The sequence below is a fragment of the Moschus berezovskii genome, chromosome 11 (assembly GCF_049115385.1).
Source record: "Moschus berezovskii isolate FMDL1 chromosome 11, NW_MosBer_1.0, whole genome shotgun sequence".
NCBI lineage: Eukaryota > Metazoa > Chordata > Mammalia > Artiodactyla > Moschidae > Moschus > Moschus berezovskii.
In genome coordinates, this window is record NC_142470.1 from 106054721 (window position 1) to 106078313 (window position 23593).

The 23593-nt window shown below is 50.4% G+C and overlaps 1 protein-coding gene across 2 annotated transcripts in view; it reads right to left on the minus strand.

The window, feature by feature from the left end:
* CNNM4 (cyclin and CBS domain divalent metal cation transport mediator 4) overlaps window positions 1-23593 on the minus strand; it is a 38089-nt gene that overhangs the window by 2883 nt on the left and 11613 nt on the right. For both annotated transcript variants that reach the window (XR_008682562.2, XM_055401136.2), the window contains exons 2-6: window positions 6803-6946; window positions 6441-6575; window positions 5606-5775; window positions 5311-5407; window positions 157-338 (exon numbers count right to left, since the gene is read on the minus strand). Coding sequence is in view for 1 of the 2 variants with exons in the window: in XM_055401136.2 (XP_055257111.1) it covers window positions 157-338; window positions 5311-5407; window positions 5606-5775; window positions 6441-6575; window positions 6803-6946 (728 nt within the window). In the remaining variant the exon portion in view is untranslated. The remainder of the gene's footprint in view (window positions 1-156; window positions 339-5310; window positions 5408-5605; window positions 5776-6440; window positions 6576-6802; window positions 6947-23593) is intronic.

Below are 23593 nucleotides of genomic sequence, written 5' to 3' on the forward strand. Positions count from 1 at the left end.
CCAACCCAGGGATCGAATCCATGTCTCTTGTATTTCCTGCACTGGCAGGCGGGTTCTTTACCAATACCGACACCTGGGAAGCCTATCCCTGCTGGGGGCGGTGGATCAAAGAAGCTGCCGATGGCCTGGAGGCAGAGGGCTTTGGGGAGTGCTCACCTTAATGTACTGGAGGTCCATGAGTGCCCGCACGCTGAAGTCAGAGATGTACTGGCCCAGAATCGAGCTGCCAAACTGGTTGCTGCTGCCTGCCAAGGGCACGGTGCTCGCCGTTTCTGAGCGGTCTGGGTAGCTGAGGGAGGCTGAGCGGCTGAGGGCTGCGGGGTGCGATGGGGAGCGGTCTGTGGTGGGGAGAGAGACCGTGAGGTCAGCGGCCAGCCCGGTGCCCTGCACAGCCTCCTGTCCAAACTCGTCCCTCAGATGCCTGGGCAGTGGTGCCCTCACTGGAAATGGGAAGGAGTTCTTGGGTGCAAACAAAGCCCTTACTGCAAGGTCTGACTTCATCAGAGCAGACGAGTTAGTTTGTTTAGAAGTGTTGTGCAGTAAGTATTCAAAAGTCTACCCGGACAGAGAACAAAACAGAAAACAAAACCCTGAGACACAGAAAGTTTATGTCTACAAAAGCCCTCATTTCCCCCGGACGGCTCATGAGGCAGGGGCAACGCAAAGGTGGCCCGAGCGTGGCAGACGGCATCTCAGTGACCACGCCTGTCGAGGCGTGCACGCTGCCCACTGTCAAACCATATGAAGAGGAAGAGCCTATAGCCTGCCTCTCTCGCCGCACAGCAGACACCCACAACGCGACGCCCTGCTCGCCTCTCAAAACGCTTCCAAGAGCTCAGAAGTGTGTTCCATGAGACTCGTGTGTGGAACAGTCCTGCCGGTGTCTGCTGAGCCCAGCCAGTCTGGCAGGCGGATGGAGGCAGCAGACTCTTCTCACAGGAACCTAGAGGCCCCCGAGCTCCAGCTTCCCACGCTGGGGCGTCTGCAGACTGGCTCCAGTCCCCGTCCCACGAGGCAGGGCTCTGGGGTAGCTATGGCAGAGCCTTTTCCCATCACTAGGGCCAGAACAGGCTTCACTCAGCTGAGAGTAACCAGGAAAGGGGAATGACTCAACCTCCACTGAGGAAGGAATCAGCTCCTTATTTTGCAAAAGGGAGGGCACACGCACTATTGTACCTCATTAGCTCATATTTGAGGGGAGCATTCAGAGAACAATGAAATGCACCAAGAAGTTAATTGTGAAGGCATGCTGGCTTGTTTTAAACAAACAGGTAGTGGACTAAGCTGATTTGCTTAGTTAACTACTAACTTACTCAGTTAGTTACTCAGTTAACTATTCTAACAAACAGCCCAGTGAAAACAGCAACCACTGAGTCTGGGTGACTGACTGAACCAAATGAGACTGAATTCAGTAATACTCCACATCTGAATTTCATTCATAAAACTAGGAACACACAGTCTGGATATTCTATGACAGGTAGCATCCAGCAGCAGTCCCCAACATTTTTGGCACCAGGGTCCAGTTCCATGCAAAACAATTTTTCCATGGACTGGGGTGAGGCGGGGGGATGGTGTGGGGACAATTCGAGCACATTACGTTCACTGTGCACTTTATTTCTACTATTATTACACCAGCTCCAGCTCGGGTCATCAGGCACTCGGCCCCGGAGGCTGGGGACCCCTGGTCTACAGCCACTAGAGGACCATGTGCATCTACCGCTCATTCTAACTCAAGTAACACCTTGAAGTTCAGTATTTCTTACTGTTTAACATTAATTATTTGGATGACAGAATGCTTTTAATTAATGCTTATTAACACTCCAGAGATAGGAAGTGAATTTAAACCAACATACATTAATCACATGGTATGTTAAAACAGAGGTCCTAGAAACTTAAAAAATATGAAGTTTTGTTTCTGAATAATGAAATTATGATACTTAATTTTCTTAGGATTTTTCCTACTTTTCTAATTTTCTAAATAAGCTACGCTACTATTAAAACAAACCCAAAAAAGTAACAACGACAACAACAAAAAAACCACAGGTAATTTTGACTTGGTAATTCCATTTCTGGCAAAAATATTCTAAGGACATAATCTTAAACACATAAGAAGTTTTTCCACAAAGAGGTCTACATCATGCCATTATTTAGAATACAGACCCTCAAGAACATGCATAAGGGGGAAGTAACAAACGAAGGCACCTCTGCCTGGTGAGACCCTGCATAGCTCTAACTAGAAAGCTCATGGAAAAGTGTCTTGGTTCCCATACTAGGTAAAGACATGAGGATTCAAGCCATGTGTGTGTCAACCCCGCCACCTAAGAGACAGGAGCAAGTGCAGGAAAGGAGAGGGAGGCTGAGGGGCTGGCCAGTGAAGGCCAACACGGTCCACTCTGTTCTCATCAGGCAGCCTCCTGCTCAAAGGCCACTCATGACAGCCAAAAGTTGGCTGTGTCTGAATGGGACCAGTGACTGCTAAGTCACCTTTTTACTTTTTGAAGAGAATCAGTTTTGTTTTTTGTTTAAGTGTTCTTTCATATATTTAAGAAGGAAAATAGCCCAACTGTATGAACATCAATGGGAAACAGGTGCCTGAAGCGATAGGTTTCTAGGACGGCCAGGGTCCCGGGAGCTGCTTTAAGCTATGCACTGAAACTGAAGCTCAGAGACACTCACCATGCTCTCCTCCCCCGGGCTCAGCAGCCCAGGCCACAGGTCTGCCATCAGGACCTCTGCTGCCCCAGTGTCCATGGGATACGGGGATCCCATGAACTGAATGATGCTGGGGCCAACACAGTTCCCGCCGACCCTGGTTCAGCACTCAGGAGTGTGACCTGTGGAAGGCCAGAAACAGCACAGGGCCTTTGGCCTTTTCCCAAATACTTCCTGGTTTGACTACAATAGAGAAAGTAGAAGCAGTAATTGAGCTCTAGCTAAACATTTTATATCAATTTTCTTGCCTACTGCGGCCAACAATTCTTAAGAAGTGGGCACATGTCTTGTTCCCGTTTCACAGAAGGAAATCAAGACTCAGAGATGGTCAGTCAGCTCCCAGAACCATTCAGCTGGTCTTGACAGAGACACCACTCAACTAGGGCAGTCTGACTGTGGCCACACTTCTAAATCCCAGAGGCTGCCTCCCCATGGCCAGTGGACACCATTTCAGCCACAGAATAAAAAAGCAAAGCTTGTGAGGAAAGGTGGGAAGTTTTTTTTAGAGAAAGTTGCATGTCTGTGTGCTTCAGTCATGTCTAAACTCTTTGCAACCCTATGGACTGTAGCCCACCAGGCTCCTCGGTCGTTGGGACTCTCTAGGCAAGAATACTGAGAGGTGGTAAGTCATCCTGCTGAAATGTGTGTGGCCCTGAGCAGCAGGGCTCACCTGGCCTAGCCGGGAACAGCCTTTCACTCCCAGCCTGTCACCTGCGGGGGTGTGTGTGTGTGTGTGTGCCCGAGTCTTCTCAAAGACTGAAGGACCTTCGGGGAAACCCTTCCAGGACCTGGGCAAAGGGACACAGTAACACAGAACCCCAGGTCAAGCAGAATCAACACTTGTCAGGCTGGCCCACACATGTGAACAGGTGGGGTGCTGGGAGGAGGGGGCAGAGGTGGCCCCAGTGCCTGCTGGGAGAGGTTAATGAAGCTGCAGGATGCAGGCTCAGGCGACAGGTGGCAGTACAAATTTTCTAGCCATGCCTTGTTACCTGAGAGCCAGGAGAGCAGGGAGTTCCGCTTGCCAGGCGGACACCCAACCAGGGTGGAAGGTACTGGAGCAAAAGAGGAGAAGGTCAGTGATGGGTGGGGTGGACACAGAGCCACAAGAACAGCATGGAGAAGCAGACCTGATGGGGGCCAGGCTGCCTTGAACAGAAAGGGGGCACCATGGGACAGGTGACCCAGCTCTGACGGGGAGGGTGCTCAGAGCCCACAAATGAGCCCTGATCAGAGAAGGGCAGAAGCTGGCGGAGTGAGCCCAGAGTTCTCACAGTGAACACAGAGACCCAGAAGTCATTTCCCCTCCCTTCCAGCTACTGCAAGTGGAGAGCAGGGGCCTCCAGGTCAAGAGGGGGCCCAGGCCCCCAACCCAGCTCTGAGGAATCGCCGCAGAGAAAGAGCGCTTAGAGGAACATCCTGTGATGGTGTGCCCTGCTTTAGAAGGCTTCCCCAAGCTGGATGGTAAGAGGTCCTCCTGGGAGGGGCAGAGGCGTCCTCCCCAGGCCTGGGGCACCTGGGCAGGGACACAAACTCGGCTCTGGAGCCTTGTTTTCCATCCCCCTCCCTGCAGGTGCCTGCTCATGCCGGTAGATGAGCTGAACTGTGTCAATACACACGTGTGCCCCGCCACCCACACAGGGGTCTTCTTTGTCAAGGGACAGCAGCAGGCATAGCGTGGAGGCGCCCCTCTCCCCCTACCATGCACCTGTGCTTAGCACCAAAGCAGACTTTCCCCTCTCCAGCCTGCAGAACCTGTGGCTGCTCTCAAGGCTTGGAGGCGTCATACCACTAGCGAGATGCCAAGCTGGGTGACACTTGGGCCTTGTCGGCAGAGTGCCCACTCCAGCCACAAGGCCCCTCTGGTAACAGGAGCCTGAGCCACCTAACACTGGAGAAGCAGAGGCCACTGGGGTGGCAAGAGAGGCCTTCTCAGAGGCTGCCAGTCCTTTCTCTGTCCCCGAGCTCCTTTATTCCATTAGAACTGACTCTCAACCAAAAGGCGGCGGCTCAGCCCCTTTACTGCATGGCCAACAGGCCCTGGCCTGGCCCCCGACCATGAGCACCTTGGATTCCTTACCCCATCCAACTCCCCTGGCCCAGTCTTCACCAGTGAGGCCACACAGCCTCCTTCCACCTGCCTCTCTCTCAACTGTTCTCCACCGTCACGGCCATGGTGGCCTGCCTGCCCAGCTCGCCCATTCTGCTGGCGTAGGTCCCCCTGCTCACGGGCCACTAACGGCCTCCTGCTTCGTATCATGAGTGAACGCCATCGACTTCCTGGGCCTCCCTGACACACACCCACCAGCTCCCTTGTCTTCTCCGGGCTGGTCGCACCATCTCAGAACACACTCTCAACTCCCCTCCGGGCTCTGCTCAGAATCCCCTTCCCGTCTCCTCCCTCCACCCTTGGACCCCTGTCCCCATGGGCGGATCATTTCTCCAGCCTACCTTCTCAAAGCCCGAGCCCTCACTGACCTCCCCTCCCTGAAGGCACCTGGGCTGTGAGCCTGCAGACAGCCCCAGGTTCTGGCGGGGAACAGCCTGTCCACATCCCAACCCCCTGCAGACGTGCTGGGGAGCGGTCCAACGACTCACCAGAAGGGGCCGAGGACAGGGCCATGGTCCCGTAGTAGGAGAAGGCACCCGTCTCGAACTTCATGTTCTCCTTCCCGGCCTCCACCTCCACCTTCCCCTGAAAGAGCGTGGGTAGCAAAAAAAAAAAGAGCGTGGGTCGCAGTCACAGTGAGAGGAGAACACCAGGGAGAAAAGCCCAGGGCGCGGGGAGGAGCAAGGCCTGAGCAGGGCGCGGACCCCGCAGAGGCCGGGGGGCCTCAGGGCGTGGGCAGAGGGCAGGCACGGGGGTAGCACGGCCCGGAGGGCGCAGGCCCACCTGCAAGATGAGGATGAAGTAGTCGGCTGGCTTGTTGCGAGCGTACAGGTAATGACGGACGTAGTACTTGTTGTGCTCGTCAAACTTGAGCTCCTGGATGACGTCTGGGTACTTGAGCAGCCGGAGCAGGATCTTCTCTGATATCAGAGAGGGGCTGAACTGGGGGACCTCTGAGGGAGGAGAGAGGAGGTTTCGCAGGAGGCCAGGCGGCACCTGGGGCTCAGTCACACTTGCGCTGGACAGCTTCTCATCGTCTGGCCCTGCCTACCCGGGGTGGGCAGGGGGTGCACCCTTGGCTCCGGCCTCAGTAGACATGAAGCTATCTGCCTGCTGGAACCATGGCTACTGCACTAATAGAACATGACCTCAGGTGCATTCCTTCGCCTGAGTCTCAGTTTCCTCATCTGTAAAACGGGGATTTAAAACTTCATGGGGTCACCACTTGCTGAAATGGGATAGCAGACGTAAGACACTGAGACACGTGCTTGCCACGTGGGAAGCGCCTGGTACACATAACTAGTGCTGCTGTCAGAGTCCACAGCATCCATATACCCTGGCAGAAAAATCATAGGATCACAGCTTCAGCAAGTGAGGGTGGGAAGGAAGTCAAGAGTGAGGGGAGAAGATGGGGCAGGCAGGCACGTTCCTATTTAATCACCCAGGTCTCCAAGGGAGCTATGAATCAGGGGTTAGAAGAGAGAAAAATGCCTTTCCAGAGGCAGTCAAGCTTGCCCGGCCCTTCATCTGCCGCAGCCCTCTGGGGAGGAGGAGCCAGAACGTCTCCCTCCACAGCTATATTCTGCCCCTACCCGAAGGGGCCCCTTCTTGCTCTTACCCGTGGACAGGAAGCGATGAGCAGCCAGAAGTAGCTGAGGTGAAATTTTCACCTTGAGTTCATTGTCAGTGTCTTTGAAGGCTGAGAAGTCGCGCTTGTTCTTCTCAGAGACCCGTTTCCGGCTTCGGTTGTCAGCTGCAAGAGGGAATCTGGAACTGAGGCCAGCGTCCCGCAAGGACTCGGGAACAGACTAGAGCCCACCCGCCGGCTCGAGCTGAGCGGGCCCTCCTCCCAGCGGAAGCAGCGGCAGTGGCTGGACTGAGACGCCAGGCCCGGAGGAAGGGCGGCCCTGGCCTCACCCTCGGCCCTGGCCTCACCCTTGGCCCTCCCGCCCGCGCGACGCAGCGGGGGCGGGGACTCACTGTACATGTCAGACTCGTCCAGGATCTCGGACTTGATGATCTCCTCGATGACGTCCTCCAGGGTGACCAGGCCCAGCACCTCGTAGAAGGGGTCACCTTCGCCCTCGTTGTTCACCTTCTGCACGATGGCCAAGTGGGACTTCCCTGAGGAGAAAATGCAGTGAGTTGGAGGAGCAGAGGGACCAGTCCTGAGACTCCTCGAGCAAAATATTAACACATTTGGGGTCACGAGTCCTGAAGTTGTTGCTGGAAATGGATATTGCTTTTACAGAAAGGAAAACCAAAAGTATCTTTTAATTTAGGACCGTGTGTTTAAATAGAATGAAGATGGCAAGTCCCTGCCCAGTGTGGTATATCAGGGGCTCCTGGGAAGGGGAGAGCCCCACTCTGACAACCTGCAGACACAGACAGCATCCCTCAGAGCCCCGTGTGCGCCGGGTGGACACGGGGCTCCCAGGGGGCCTCCAGGGCCACCCACATTCCTTCAGCCAGTGAAAGTGAAAGTCACTCAGTCGTGTCCGACTCTTTGTGACCCCATGGATTATACAGTCCATGGAATTCTCCAGACCAGAATACTGGAGTGGGTAGCCTTTCCCTTCTCCAGGGGACCTTCCCAACCCAGGGATCAAACCCAGGGCTCCTGAATTATAGGCGGATTCTTTACCAGCTGAGCCACAAGGGAAGCCCCCTTCAGCCAGTACCCCTTGGCAAAACTCCTCTGCGTGTACCCAGGACCCATGATCCTGCCCAGGGCAAGGCTCTCAGTTCCCAAAGCCATTAACAAATTAGCCCAGGCTATAATTAGGTCAGGCGGGTACTATAATTAGAGGAAGGCCACCGTTGAACCCAAAACAAGAGAAAGTTAGGAGGTAGAGGGTGGGAAGGAAGGCCCCTCCACAAAGCTGAATGGAGTGGCAGGGCTTCCCAGGCCTTCTGGGGTCCCATGCTTCTCACAGGTCCCGAACCCCAGCAAGTGACCACGACAGGGCCTGGCCCCCACTCTGGGTTGAAAGGGACTGTGTGCCCCCCACACAGGGACATGGGTCTGGAAGGGCCTAAGGGGACAAGAGCCAGAGGGCCGTGAAGGTCAAGTCAGGTCTCCCGCTCAGCTTCCCCTTCATGACCCAATCTTAGCCGTGACTCTGCACCGTGTCCCTGGAGGAGGTTCTCCAGGTCTCCAGGGCCCCTGGGAAGCCCAGCTCCAGGACGCATCTTCACAACTCCCACGGGCCTTGGAGGGGGAACAGAGAAATGCCACTTCCCGTGACCAGCATTTTATAAAATAGAGTGAAAAATCACAGAGTACACCGCGTGTAATGGGGGAAGTATTGCCCCTTTTATGAAACTTTTCCACAATGCGCCAGTCACTGCAGTACACTGATTTCCAGTTGTGGTCAAACAAGGGCTTCCCAGGTGGCACTAGTAGCAAAGAACCCACCTGCCAATGCAGGAGACATAAGAAATGCAGGTTCGATCCCTGGGTTGGGAAGATCCCCTGGAATAGGGAATGGCAACCCACCTCAGTATTCTTGCCTAGGATATCCCATGGACAGAGGAGCCTGGCGGGCTACAGTTCATAGGGTCACAAAGGGTCGGACATGACTGAAGCGACTTAGCACACATGCACATGGTCAAATAACTCTCAGCACCTTACCAGGCAGAACCATGGCGACTCGATTAAAATTTCCCGAGGGTCTTGAGAGATGAGCCAGCAAGAGCTTGGCCAAGGTCCTCTGTAGGCAGCAGCCAGTCAGGGACTCGAGCCTAGGGTCCAGCCCCCAGCCTCCTCACCTGCCAGATGCAGCCCATCCAGAAGTGCCCTCTGGAGACAGAAGCAATGTTCCCAGGAGCCTGGGAGAGCCAGTTAAACTACACCATGGGGCGGGGTGGGGCGCGGGGTGGGGGGTGGCGCGCAGAGAGGGGAGCCAGGATTAAAGCAAGGCAGTTCTTTTCACTTTCGGACCAAAACGCCCTAATTAAACCTGGCAGTACCCAGTGTTGGGGAGACACACAGGTCCTCACAGGCACTCTGTTTGTTGGGCAGGTAGGTCACTCATTTCAGCAGACCAAACTGGCAGTATGTCTCAAAATTCAGGGTCCCCAACCTTGGATCTGGAAATTTCAGGGGTAGGAACTTTTTCTATGGATGTAATTTTCAAAATGCAGAAAAAGCAAAAGGATTCATCAGAACATTTAACAATCTCAAACCTCAAGGGCAATGGATGGGGAGGGTCAGGCTAGGGAACACATGTACACCCATGGCTGATTCATGTGAATGTATGGCAAAAACCACCACAATATTGTAATTAGCCTCCAACTGAAATTTTAAAATTAATTAATTTTTTAAAAAAGGCAATGGAGCAGAGGCCACTGCCGCTCTGGGGAGAATGTGGCAGAGCGGGATGGACCAAGCATGGAAGGCAGCCCTGGAGAGACTGTAAGGGGTCGGGATGCATGGCGCCGTCTGCAGACATGTGGGGTGGGGGTGCTAAACTGCCCTGTCAGTGTCGGGAGGAGGTAACGATGGTCACCTCTTGGGGTATTTGGAGTTTGAGGGAGGGCCTCAGTACCCTTCTATATTGTTCTACTTGCTGGGCATGTTTCACTTCTACAGCTTTTTTTTTTTTAATTGAGAAAAAAATGAAGGGGAGAAACAAATTAAAGGAAACAAAGGGAAAGTGGTAAGAGAGGGTAGACAAGGACCCTCCATGCCTAACCCCTACCGCAGACTGAGCCCCGGGGAGCAGGTGTGTGTCTGGATATGGCTCAGTTAGGGGGTCCCTGCTCACAGCCTAGATGTCGGAGCCCCTGGAGAGAAAGGACAGTTCCCGTAATCTGAGGAAAAGTCCTCCCCTCCGACTGACAGTGACTGCAGCCATGAAATTAAGACGCTTGCCTTGCTCTCTGGAAGAAAAGCTATGACAAACCTAGACAGCATATTAAAAACCAGAGAGACATCACTTTGCTGACAAAGGTCCATACAGTCAAAGCTATGGTTTTTCCAGTAGTCGTGTACGGATGTGAGAACTGGACCGTAAAGAAGACTGAGCGCTGAAGAATTGATGCTTTTGAACTGTGGTGTTGGAGAAGACTCTTGAGAGTCCCATGGACTGCAAGGAGATCCAACCAGTCCATCCTAAAGGAGATCAGTCCTGAATATTCACTGGAAGGACTGATGCTGAAGCTCCAAAACTCTGGCCACCTGATGGGAAGAGCTGACCATTAGAAAAGACTCCGATGCTGGGAAAGATGCAGGGCAAGAGGAATAGGGGGCGACAAAGAATGAGATGGTTGGACAGCATCACTGACTCAATGGACATGAGTTTGAACAAACTCTAGGAGACAGTGAAGGACAGGGTGCTGCAGTCCATGGGGTTCCTAGAGAGTTGGACATGACTTAATGACTGAGCAACAATGACTGAACCCTCTAATTAACCCACAGGCTCAGAACTAGCCCTGCCGCACAAAGGGTCATGGGTCACCCTAGGCCCCACTGGGAAAGCTAGGCAGCTTCTCTGAAGGGCCAAAATGCCCCTCCTGTGGATGAAATGTGTAGATTCCTCAGTTCCCGCTCAGCCCTCTCGCCTCCTCTCCGGGGCACCTAGGTTTGTGGACTCCGCTGGTGGGTGTGGGCGCCCTCTAATGGCAGTACTTTCCAGCCAGGTAGGTACCCCGTAGGTGAACGGACCTGGGGCACCGCCCTCAGCCAGCCCTGCCCTGTAGGCTAAGAGCCTGGAGTCCTGGCGCCAACTGTGGCTGGTCAGTGGGGGCCCTGACACAGAGGTCACCCTCTGCTGACCCGAGTATGGACCCTGGGCTGTGTTTGCCTTTTTTCTAACTTATCTGTCCCCAGAGAGGCCATTCTTCGGTCTTAGCAGAAACTTCTCCTCCCCTGGCCAGAGAACCTCCCTCGCCTAGGTCACCAATGACCTCCCATGGTGGGGTCTCATTCCTGGGAGACCTGCCCAGGCTGCAGTTTCTGAGCAACTCTCTCCCTCCCCCTGGAAACCCTCCCTCCCCTCGGCTTCCAGCACAGCTCTCCTGGTGCTCCTCTGACCCCAGGGCTGCTTCCCCTTCCTAAGAGTCCCGGGGCTCAGTCCTTGCACCTGGCGCTTGCCTCATGACTTTAAATACAAACTATACATCAAGGCTTCTCCAACAACTGTTTGCAGCCCTCTCCTGTGCCCTCTAGACTCACATCCAGCTGCTGGCTCACAGCTAGCTCCACATGGATGTCTAATATTGGGGTTTTCCTGTAAGATGTAATGGAAAAAAACCTGAATCAACTTTTTGGCCAACCCAATATCTTGACCTTAACTCGGTCAACCTCCTGCCCCAGACCTGTGGAAGTGGATGGGGGCCTGGGGGAATAAACTGCCTCCACTACTTCTCTACCCTTCTATATCCAGCCAGTTCAGTGGATCCCATCAGCTCTGCCTGCAACAAATGCCCAGAATCCAACCGCTTCTGGGAGCCTCCTCTGCTACTGTCACATGCTGTTGTTTAGTCACTGAGTGATGTCTGACTCTTTGCAACCCCAGGGACTGCAGTCCGCCAGGCTCCTCTGTCCATGGGATTCTCCAGGCAAGAATACTGGAGTGGGTTGCCATGCCCTCCTCCAGGGGATCTTCCCAACTCAGGGATGGAACCTGAGTCTCCCGCATTGCAGGCAATTCTTTACCATCTGAGCCACCAGGGAAGACCAAGAACGCTAGAGTGGGTCGCCATGTCCTCCCGCAAGGGATTTTTCCAACCCAGGGATGGAACCTGGGTCTCCTGCATGGCAAGTGGATTCTTTAGCATCTGAGCCACCAGGGAAGCCCAAGAACACTGGAACGGGTAGCCATGCCCTCCTCTAGGGGATCTTCCCAACCAGGTATGGAACCCAGGTCTCCCGCATGGCAGGCGAATTCTTTACCATCTTGAGTATGCTGAGCCACGGGCATCTCCTCTCACCCAAAGAGCGAGATCCTAAGTCTTCATCCTGGACCTGAGCCTATCTCCATACAGCAGCAAGGGGGAGGCCTGCTGTACCCGAAACCCCCAGCGGCTCTCTCACTCCACAGGAACGTCACACTCCTCACAGAGGCCTGGGCCCCAAAGCCCTTCATGCCGCCCTCCTCCCCAGCGCAGGTGGCTCCCAGCCCCTGGCTCTCCCTCAAACACCGGAGGCCGCTCCCTCCGCCTGACCTGCTCCTCCCCCAGCACCTGCCCCACTCAGCCCTGCTTCAGGCCTGCGTTCAATGTCCAAACATCACCTTTTGCTGAGGCCTACCCAGAGGGCCTCACTGAGTACTGCAACCCTTCCTCCAGCCCCACAACCCGGGTCTTTATCACCTACAATAAACAACAGAAAGTGCTTGTTCATCGTGATTATCGTTTTATGGCCCATCTTCTCCCACTAGATTGAGACCTCCATCATAGCAGAGGCTTTCGTCTGTGTTCCCAAAACTCAGAATAGCTAGCAGCACATAACAGGTGAACACCTGTGGGATGGATGACACAGCTCACGTGGTTGTGCCTTAGGAACCAAGGTGGAGGGGGAGAGGGACAGGGACTAGGCAAAGAATCATTCTGAACTGTAGTCATCAAGAAGCTTTTGGGATTTCCCAGGTGGCCCAGTAGGCTAGGACTCTGTGCTCCCAGTGGAGGGGACCCAGGTTCTATCCCTGGTCAGGGAACTAGATCCCATATGCTGCAACTGAGACCCAGTGCAACCAAATAAAATAAATATATATTTTTTTAAAAAAGAAGCTTCCATAATTCAGAAATGACTGTCAGCTGATTTACCATTTAGAATAAGAGAAGCAACTTAGGACTCAGACTTGTGACTCTCATTGTATGATATTTATTAAATCTAATGTAGAGTTTTATTTTAATGAGTCACCTCATTAGATTATGAGTGTCCATTCAACTGGATAACTGGGTTTTGGGGATGGAAGGAATGAGAAGTGAAACATGTAAACTGACATAATGTGTCTACTCCAGAAACTGATAATTCCACATTTTCCAAAGCAGTCCTAATTAAAAAAAAAAAAAAAAGACTGAGAAAATGTAGCAAAAGATTATATTTGGCTGAGCCATTTGAAATTACTGATGTTTGAGTATTTCCAACCAAAACAAAAGAAAAAAGACAATTTCAATTCAAATGGTTCAACCAGTCTAGGGGGATTCAGTATGGCTTCTGTTTTCTTTCTTATACTTTCCTAAATAGAAATTCTAACTTTTCCATAGTCAATAGTACAATCAGAAAGAAACTCTTAGAAACGTTCTCAGGTTGCTTCCTGGGGCTTAGGGCTTCCCGTGCCTTCTACACTCAAGCACTGCGAGGACGGGGAAACGCCTATGGGGCCACAGGCACCTTGAAGCTGCTGTCCCCAGTCACCTCTGGGCCATATCTGGCTGCAAGCTTGCCCGCTCCGACCTGGTCAGCCTCGGCCCAGGTCGGAAACCTGCACGTGAGACCTCAAGAAACCCCGGCGCGATCGGCAGGTACAGACTGCCAAGTGGCCCAAGCAAGCCTGGGCCCCTCTCACAGCCCTCTCCCACGGGGAAGAGGAGGCAGGCAGAGGGAGGCCCCAGGACCTGCCTGAGTCCCTCAACAACCCTCCCCACCTCTCCACCCTTCCAGCGGCCCAGGCTCAGCCCTGGGTGCCCTGTGAGCGCCCACTGCCCCCACCGCGCCCAGGTCTTCCTCTCAGTACTTGCAGGGCTTGTCTCGTCAGCCGCCTGGCATCCAGCCAGGTTAGGATGCAGCTCGGCACAGCACGGTAACACTCCTCTCCAAGCATCCTCCCACCATCCCTCACCCAATGCCGGCACACAGCAGACACTCCAAAGTCTTTGGTAGAAACACACAGGGAGGTCTCCAGGGGCACCGGAAAGCCTATTCCTCAACCCGCCACAATGCCCATTTTAGCAAGCGCCTGTCTGCTCTTCTCCCCCATAAAAAACCTTGATAGTCTCTCAAAGACCAGAAGAAAAATACACATTACTAGGTGCTGGATTTCAAAGTCTACAAGGGCTCCAAGAGGCCCTGCTCACCTGCTCCAGCCGCCGTTGCTCACGGGAAGATCCAGGGGCCCCAGGTCAGACGTGGGCATCCCACAACCCAAAACGGTGTCCTCGGCATCTCGTTCTGGCCTCCCGGCAGGTCCCATCTCCTGCCAACCCAGGTTCCAGGGCTGGCCCTGAACTCTCAGCAACCCCCACTAGGAGAGAAGCTGGCCAGGCTGCCAGAAAGCAGAGCCCTGGGCCACAGGTCGGCACTTGCAGACAGTGAGCACCCCGATTTCCTGGGAATCCCCCTCCTCTGTCTCCCTCCATCCGGCCAGGGCAGGATTAAGCTGACTATTAATAGTGCTGACCTCAGCCAGCAAGAGAAGCCTCAGCCCAGCACAGCAGGAAGGCAGGGCTGGGCAGGAGAGGAACCAGAGAGGCAAAGCACAGCCCTACCAACCCCCAGTGCCATCAGTTCCAAGAGGGTGGGAGAGTTACACACAAAAAGAATATCACAGAATATCTACATCAGGGAAGGCCTGACTGGGGAGGGCCAGGAGGGAACTGTTTAATCAATGAGCAATTTAAAAGAACAGCGGGACCTTCCTGGTGGCTCAGTGGATAAAAATCTACCTGCTAATGCAGGAGACACAGGTTCGATCCCCGGTCCCAGAAGATCCACATGCCATAGCGCAACTAAGCCCCTGTGTCACAAGTACTGAAACCTGCATGCTTTAGGCCCCCCAAGCTGCAACTACCGAGTTCGAGGGCTGCAAGTACTAAAGCTCTTGTGCCTAGAGCCTGTGTTCTGCAACATGAGAAGCCACAGCAAAGAAAAGCCCCAGCACTGCAATTAGAGAGAGCATTCCCCCACTTGCTGCAACTAGAGAAGGCCCACACACAGCAACAAAGACCCAGGGCAACCAAAAACAAAATTAATTAAATAAAATTATTTTTAAAAAAACAGTGAAAAAACTTTTTAGTTTTTTAATTAAAAAACACTGAAGAGGTCCTTAATTCATTAGAATCATTTTAATAAATTAAAATATGAGGCTATGGTGACTAAAAGAGAGCAGTATTGGAAAGAACAATGAAATCTTCCCATCATGGTCTGACAGCATGCATCAAGATGCACAACATGTAAGACCTTGGACTAGTCAGTTTCCTTTCACTTCTAAGAAAGACCTTAACACAAAAGAAGTGCCCAGACCATGAGCAAGGTGTGCCCAGGAGGGTCTACCCAGTGTGGTTTATGACACAGTACAACAGCCACTATAAAGGCTAATGTAGACACAGATTTATTTTAAAAGACAGTGGTTCACCATTTGCGTAAAGCAGATACCTCCAAAACAGGGCAGTAAGAGTGACAGTGGTTTCTTTTGCTTTGGAAAAGAGTCTGATGCTCGGAGGGATTGGGGGTGGGAGGAGAAGGGGACGACAGAGAATGAGATGGCTGGATGGCATCACCGACTCGATGGACATGAGTTTGAGTGAACTCTGGGAGTTGGTGATGGACAGGGAGGCCTGGCGTGCTGTGATTCATGGGGTCGCGGAGAGTCGGACACAACTGAGCGACTGAACTGAACTGAACTGAATGCATTTTAAGGGCTTCCCTGGTGGCTCAGATGGTAAAGAATCTGCCTGCAATGCAGGACACCCTAGTTTGATCCCTGGGTCTGGAGGATTCCCTGGAGAAAGGAACGGCAACCCACTCGAGTCAGTATTCTTGCCTGGAGAATTCCATGGACAGAGGCTACAGCTCATGGGGTCAAATTTTAAATGGACTTTAAAGTCAATCTGTATTACTTTTTAATGTTTCCATTTATAATCAGAAAAGAAGGCTATCTCATTTTGAAGGCGAGAAGCAATCTAGTTCACTGCTGATTCACTGGAAGAAAACCCAACAAAAACATCTACGGTGGCAGGATGAGGGTGACTCTGACTTTTAATTCTTAATCGTTTTCCTCTTTTCTGAGAGTTTCTATGGTAAAATCCACTGCTTCTATTTTTATTTTAACCAAAAGCATAAGGCACACCTTTCTGCACCTGGCATGTTGCAGTCGGCGATGTCGCTGCAGCACAGGGCTCCTCAGCTGCCCCGCGGAGAAATCCGCTGGTAGGGGCCAGGATGGATCTTTGCTGATGGACACATGATTGTCTCCAGGTTTCTTCCTACTGCAGACAACCCCGCAAGGACAATCCCTCATTTGACACATGTGAGATAACATTTATAGACGTGGAGTCACGAAGTCAAAGGGCAAATTTGATAGAAACCTCCACACTGCCTTCTCCAGGATGTGTCCGCGTTTACACTCTCACCTATAGAAACTGTATTTGGTGGTTCTTGACTCATTCCTCCATGTCTAGATATACAGCAGGTACTCGATAAGTAAGTTGCTCAATAAATATCACCAATGAAAACACTGCCTTTTGATGGGTTTTTAAAAGGAAACACATGAAAATGGATGGCAAGGAAAAGGGTTAAACAGAGTAAAGCAGAAAAAAAAAAAGTGATATGGGGACGGCCTCATGGAAAAGAGAAATGGAAATGGAGACACGGGTGCTCACTTGCACAGGAGTGCACAGGTAGAAGGGGTTCACGGACTGACCAGGAAACCAACCAGCCCAGCCACCCTGAGCAGAACAACAATGCAGGGACTTGCTGGTGGCCCAGCGGTTAAGAATCCACCTTCCAGTGCAGGGGGCTGGGGTTCGATCCCTGATCCGGGAACTAAGACCCCACAACCTGCAGGGCCACTAAGCCCGAGCACAACTAGAGAGTCTGTGAGCCACAACAGAAGACCCCGCATGATGCAGAGAAGATTCCACAACTAACACCCGACGCAGCCAAATAAATACAGATTTAAAAACAGCCAGCAACGCAGACGCGGCTCGTCAGGACAGGATCTCCCAAGGGGGTACCTATCCCTGACGCTGTCTCCATGGATTTTTAATCCAAGATATATAAGCAACTTTAGCTTTTGTTACTGCACAGACTGACCATGGGTGGACCCAGACTAGCTCTGCAGGCCAGCAGGCCACCAGCCATCACGGTTGACCAAGGGGCTCCAGGGATCCTGTACACACTAACACACTCGCTCACTCACTCATATTCTGGCAAATCGAGAGCAAGTGCAGACAGGGATTTACGCGTGTGAAAAACATAACCGGAGCCAAGCTCACAAGATAGAGAGAGCTGCTTAACAAGGAAATCCTGGAGTGAGGACAGAGGCCCCCTTGCCACCCACCACCCCAACCAGCACTGGGGGGAAATCAGTAAGGATGGAGTCAGGGCTGAGTGACTGGCCAGAACAATTCAAAACAAAGGAAACTACGTGAAACATCGACATACAGCCACTGTCAGTATTGAGGGACCTCAGCACAAGGGTATTTTGTGCCTTCAGAAAATATATAAAGTATGTGCTAGAGATAACTATAAGTGGTAACTATTAGCAAAACATTTTAAAAGAATGGTTATTTTATTTTTACTTCTTTAAAATTTTTTTCCTTTGTTTTGTAATATTCGTATTAGTAAAACATACATGTATACAGTGTCTGAATAGAGATAGAAATTTCAAAAATTTAGAGGAAGGACTTCACTGGCAGTCCAGTGGTTAAGACTCTGAGCTTCTTATGCAAGTGGCAAGGGTTCAATCCCTGGTCAGGGAACTAAGATCCCACATGCCGTGTGGCATGGCCAAAACAATTAAAAAAAAACACACACTTTTTTTTCCCCAATAAGGTCCATAATCCAAAAAGTTTAAAGAGCTCTTTAGAGCCTCTCTGTGAAGGTGGCCACACTTTCATTGTCCCTTCACTTAGTAGACACTGGGGTGTCCCTCCCAGGGTGCACTTCCCCCGCCCCCGTGGGCACCTAGCAGTCAGGGCGAGTGAGTTGGGGCGGGGGGGCAGGGAACTGTCCCCCTCTCCTCTCCCCCAGCCCGGAGGCACAACTATGATGGATCCTACTCTTCACAGGCAGGAACCCCTGCTCAGAGAGGTCCCCTCCCAGGATCACACTGTGAGGGAGTGAGCAAGCTGGGATTCAGAAATGGGACTTCCCCAAAGAGCCTTCTTTAACCCAAGTGCCCCAGGGGTGAAGCTGTTGACAGCAGATGCTGGGGGACCCTAAGCCTGGTCTCTCATGCTGGGGACAGGTCTTCATGCCTTTGATTTTTCAGTTAACCAGTAGTCTCTAATTTCCAACCTTTTATGATGGAAAATAAAAGCATATACAAAAGTAGAGGAAATAATATAATTACACCCTTCACATACCTCAAACAATTAACGACTCCTCTGGCCAATCTTGTTTCCTCTCTCCTCCCACCAACTCCACTGGTTTATTATGAAGGAAATCCCAGATCTTATCTGTAAACATCTGCTACTTTTACCCAAGCACTTCAGTGGTGATGGTTTAGTTGCTCAGCCATGTTCAACTCTGCGACCCCATGGACTGTAGCCTGCCAGGCTCCTGTGTCCATGGGATTCTCCAGGCAAGAATACTGGAGTGGGTTGCCATTTCCTACTCCAGGGGCTCTTCCTGACCCAGGGATCAAACTCAGGTCTCCTGCATTGCAGAGAGATTCTTTACCGACTGAGCCACCAGGGAAGGAAGCATTTCACTAAGCATCTCTAAAAGTTAAGGACCCTTAAAAAAAACCAAAACCACAACAGTATCATCACACCCAAACATGTAATTCCTTAAGATCCTCAACAGTCAGTGTTCTAACTTCCCCAATTTTCTTGTAATTTTTTCTCACATTTAGCTAATTTTTACATGATTTTTTTGATAGCAGTAACAGTAGAAGAAGGAAATTAATGTAACTTTTAATCTTACCTTTCATCAGAGGTAAGTACTGATAACTGCATGTTTTCTTTGGCCTTTTAAAATTAATCTGCATAAATAAAATAGTTCCATACATCAGGGGCCAAAAAGTTCATTCGTGGTTTTCCATGTATTCAAAAACTTGAACTTTCTGGCCAACCCAGTATATTTTCTCCACGCACCGGATCATCGGGTAAATAGTTTTGTACCCTGCTTTTTAAATATTTCCCATTCTCTGTATTTGCCCATGTCATAGAGAGATCTGTAGAAACTGAATGGCCTCACAATATTTCCTTGTACACACAATCCCAAGCCCCACTGGGTTCCTAAACTGTGCCGTTCCCCTTTCCTTGCTGTTATGAAAATCCCTGTAATAAACATATTTGGGTCTATCTTCAGGTCCTGAAGATAGATTTCTGGAAGGAGACTAGCCGGATCAAAGGACAGGGGGTGTTTCTTGCTTGTTTGAAGTTTCTTCAGTTAGCTGAGGCGCGAGTTCAGACCTAGAGCCGGTGTCTCGGTCCTCAGTGATATAAAAACCTCTCCCGAGGACACAGGCAGGGATGGTGCAGAAGGCGGGGAGGAACACAGAACTGGAGGAACGTTACACAGTAGAGCAAATAGGAGAGAAGATGCTGGCCCGGTTGATACGCTCTGTGACCGGAGGAAGGACACGTCCAGCAAACTGATTCTCTTTCCTCCCAGTCCTCTGGTCTCGGGAGCCCCTCTGGCCTTTCCCCCTAGAACCCCAGCTCCTGGTTGCCTGGCCTCCCACCCCAGAGCCCCCCACCCCAGGAGGCGCCCCTTCCCCATCACTCCTCGCATGATGGCTCACAGACTCACAGTGTACGTACTGCCTTGAGAGGCATCCACTCTTTGGACCTGTTTGTGCAACCAGCTAATCATCTACGGGCAAATCAATCTAAAAACTGGACCACCATCCAGGAACAGAGATGCAGACGTAGAGAACGGTCTTGTGGACACAGTGAGGGGAGGAGTGAGACGAATTAAGAAAGCATTGAAATACATATATTCAGTTCAGTTCAGTCACTCAGTCGTGTCCGACTCTCCGCGACCCCATGAATCACAGCACGCCAGGCCTCCCTGTCCATCACCAACTCCTGGAGTTCACCCAAACTCATGTCCACAGAGTCGGTGATGCCATCCAGCCATCTAATTCTCGGTCGTCCCCTTCTCCTCCCGCCCCAACCTTTCCCAGCATCAGAGTCTTTTCCAGTGAGTCAACTCGTCGCATGAGGTGGCCAAAGTATTGCAGTTTCAGCTTTAGCATCAGTCCTTCCAATGAACACCCAGGATCGATCTCCCTTAGAATGGACTGGTTGGATTACCATGTGTAAAACAGCCAGTTAGTGGGAAGCTAATGTACGGCACCGGGCGCTCAGCTGTGCTCTTGTGATGACCTGGAGGGGTGGGATTCGGGGTGGGTGGGAGGGGGCTAAACAGGGAGAGGATATATGTATACGTATGGATGACTCACCTTGTTGTGAGGCAGAAACCAACACAACATTGTAAAGCAATTATCCTCCCATTAAAAATAAATTTTTAAAAATTAAATGGGACATTCATGGCCCACATGTCCCATGTTAGCCGTGAAGACATAAGAGGAAATTCTCTTAAATGCTGACATCAAGATACCTTAAGTCTAGGGCTGGCTTTCTTCTGAACTAACCTAGTAATCCTACCCCTTTCACAAAAAAAGCGGGGGGGGGGGGGGCGGCGGTTCCCTTGGTGAATCCCAGTTGGTTCCTGATTGTCACACGTGTTCCCAAATAATCTGTGAACTATTAAAATAATTCAAGACCTTGATATCATAAACCTGAAGAAGGAGAAAAAGAACTAAAAAATGGAAAAGAAAAAAAACCCTGCAGCAACATTTGCTGTAATGTAAGAGGCTTGCTGTCAGAAGGAGAAGCAGGTAAGGGGGAAGGAGAGGGTGAGAATATTACTTACTGTGTTCAAATTTGCTTGCCTAAATTGGGATATTTAGAAAGAAGGGAAAAGACATAATAATTAAGCAATTATTTTTCCTATCACAACAAACAAAAACCTAACAGGGACACCTTGTAATAATATCTTTCTCAATTGTTTTTTGTTTATTTTTTTAATGGCAGAACAAATAATTACAGACCTATCTCTCTCATGAATGTAGATGCCAAAATTCTAAAAAAGATACAGGCAAATCCAGTGACGTGTAAAAAGAACACATCATGACTGTTAGGTTTATTCCTGTTATGCAACAAATGTTTAAGGATTAACACTCAAAAATCAATCAGTATAATTCAGAAAAAAGGAGATTTATCAATCAATCATCTCAATAGATATTTAAACAAGGATGCCCACTGTCACTAGGTCAACATGACCCCAAAGGTCCTAACCAGTGATATAAGGCAAGAACAAGATATAAAGTGCTTAAAGTTTATCAGCAATGTTGCCATTATACATAGGCAACATAATCATATGTGTAGAAAAGCCAAAAGAATCTAAAATAAACTATTCAATTCAGTTCAGTTCAGTCGCTCAGTCGTGTCCGACTCTTTGAGACCCCATGAATCACAGCACACCAGGCCTCCCTGTCCATCACCAACTCCTGGAGTGCACTCAAACCCACCTCCATCGAGTCGGTGATGCCATTCAGCCATCTCATTCTCTGTCGTCCCCTTCTCCCTTTGGTAAGGTCAATAAATTCGAGTCACTATACAAAAATTAACTACATTTCACAATCCTTGTGTAATGTAATAAAGAATACATCTGAGATTTCCCCAGTGGTTCAGGGGTTAAGAACTTCCACTTCCACCAAAGAAGGCACGGGTTCAATCCCTGATCAGGGAACTATGATCCCACATGCCGCACAGTGCAGCCAAAAAAATATATATATATTTTTTTTTAATTTTTAATAAAAAGAATATACCTGGTCTCTGATCCTGCTTCCTGTCAAAGAGCTTGGAAAACACTTGGACTTGCTGAGTGACAGCAATGTCTCTATGATGTTAATAAGATGACTCTAGGTCATGGCATCTGGTCCCATCACTTCATGGGAAATAGATGAGAAAACAGTGGAAACAGTGTCAGACTTTATTTTTTGGGGCTCCAAAATCACTACAGATGGTGATTGAAGCCATGAAATTAAAAGACGCTTACTCTTTGGAAGGAAAGTTATGACCAACCTATATAGCCTATTAAAAAGCAGAGACATTACTTTGGAAACAAAGGTCCATCTAGTCAAGGCTATGGTTTCTCCAGTGGTCATGTGTGGATGTGAGAGTTGGACTGTGAAGAAAGCTGATCGCCGAAGAATTGATGCTTTTGAACTGTGGTGCTGGAGAAGACTCTTGAGAGTCCCTTGGACTGCAGGGAGATCCAACCAGTCCATTCTAAAGGAGATCAGTCCTAGGTGCTCATTGGAAGGACTGATGCTGAAGCTGAAGCTCCAATACTTTGGCCACCTCATGCGAAGAGTTGACTCACTGGAAAAGACTCTGATGCTGGGTGGGACTGGGGGCAGGAGGAGAAGGGGATGACAGAGAATGAGATGGCTGGATGGCATCACCAACTCGATGGACATGAGTTTGAGTGAACTCCGGGAGTTGGTGATGGACAGGGAGGCCTGGCGTGCTGTGATTCATGGGGTCGCAGAGAGTCGGACACGACTGAGCGACTGAACTGAACTGAGATGGGACCCTAGAGAGAGACTGGAGATGGTCACCAGTTAAATACAAGAAGCTACACAAGGCCCTGCCCCCAGGGGGCATGATTGATGACTGCACCAATCAAGCTAAGGAAGTTCTGATGATGAAAACTCTAGATCTCAAAACTCAGGGGAGCATCCCGGCTGGTGAAACCACTGATGGACCAAGAGTGTGACACAGCCTGGCTCCAGGGGAGAGGGTCTGGAACACTCTGTCCCTCAGACAGACCCCATGCTAGGTACAGCCCTTAAAGTAAAGCTGCAATCCTGAGTGGAGCACTTTTCTGAGTTCTGTGAGCCATTCTAGCAAATTCTCAAACCTGAGGGGGGTCATGAGAACCCTGAATTTATAGCCAGTTGGCCAGACGCACACAGGCGTAGGGAACCCCACGTGAGGCTGGCATCTGAGGTGCGGGCCGTCTGCGGAGGACTGAGCCTACTAACTCCAGGTGGCTAGCACCTGAACTCAACTGCACAACGCCCTGGTTGGAACAATCTGCAACAAACATTTGGAAAAAGAATTTTTTTAATCACCAACTATCCAGCAATAAATCTAAGGAAAGCCTGAGACTTCTACACAGAAAATGACTATTATCATTGAAAGAAATTAAGAGAGTATAAATTAGGAACTTCCCTGGTATTACAGTGGCTAAGACTCTGAGCTCCCAATGCAAGGCGCCTGGGTTCGATCTCTGGTCAGGGAACTTGATCCCACATGCTACAACTAAGATCTGGTGCAGCCAAATAAACAAATTTTTAAGTATAGATTTGAAAAAACAGAGAGAGAGCACATACTAATACAGGGGTAACCATGTTTGGAGACTGGAAGATTCTTTACTATAAAGATGTAAAGTCTTCAAATTATGTATTTAAAAAAAAAAAAGATAGTGCTAAGTTTGACTCTTGCGATCCCACAGACTGCAGTCTGCCAGGTTCCTCCGTCTATGGGATTCTCCAAGAAAGAATACTGGAGTGGGTTGCCATTTCCACCTCCAGGAGAATCTTCCCAATCCAGGGATTGAACCCAGGTCTCCCATATTTTGGACAGATGCTTTACCGACTGAGCTACGCAGGAAATCAATGCAATTCCATACAATTCCCAGGCAAGAGGTTAAATCTTGAAGAACAACAAAGAACAAAGTGTTTAACATTAACCAAAGTTCACTATAAAACAAGAGTGCACTATAAAACTACTGCAATTGTGACAATTCAGTACTGGAAAAAGAAATAAACAGACCAGTGGAAGAGGATCCAGAGACAG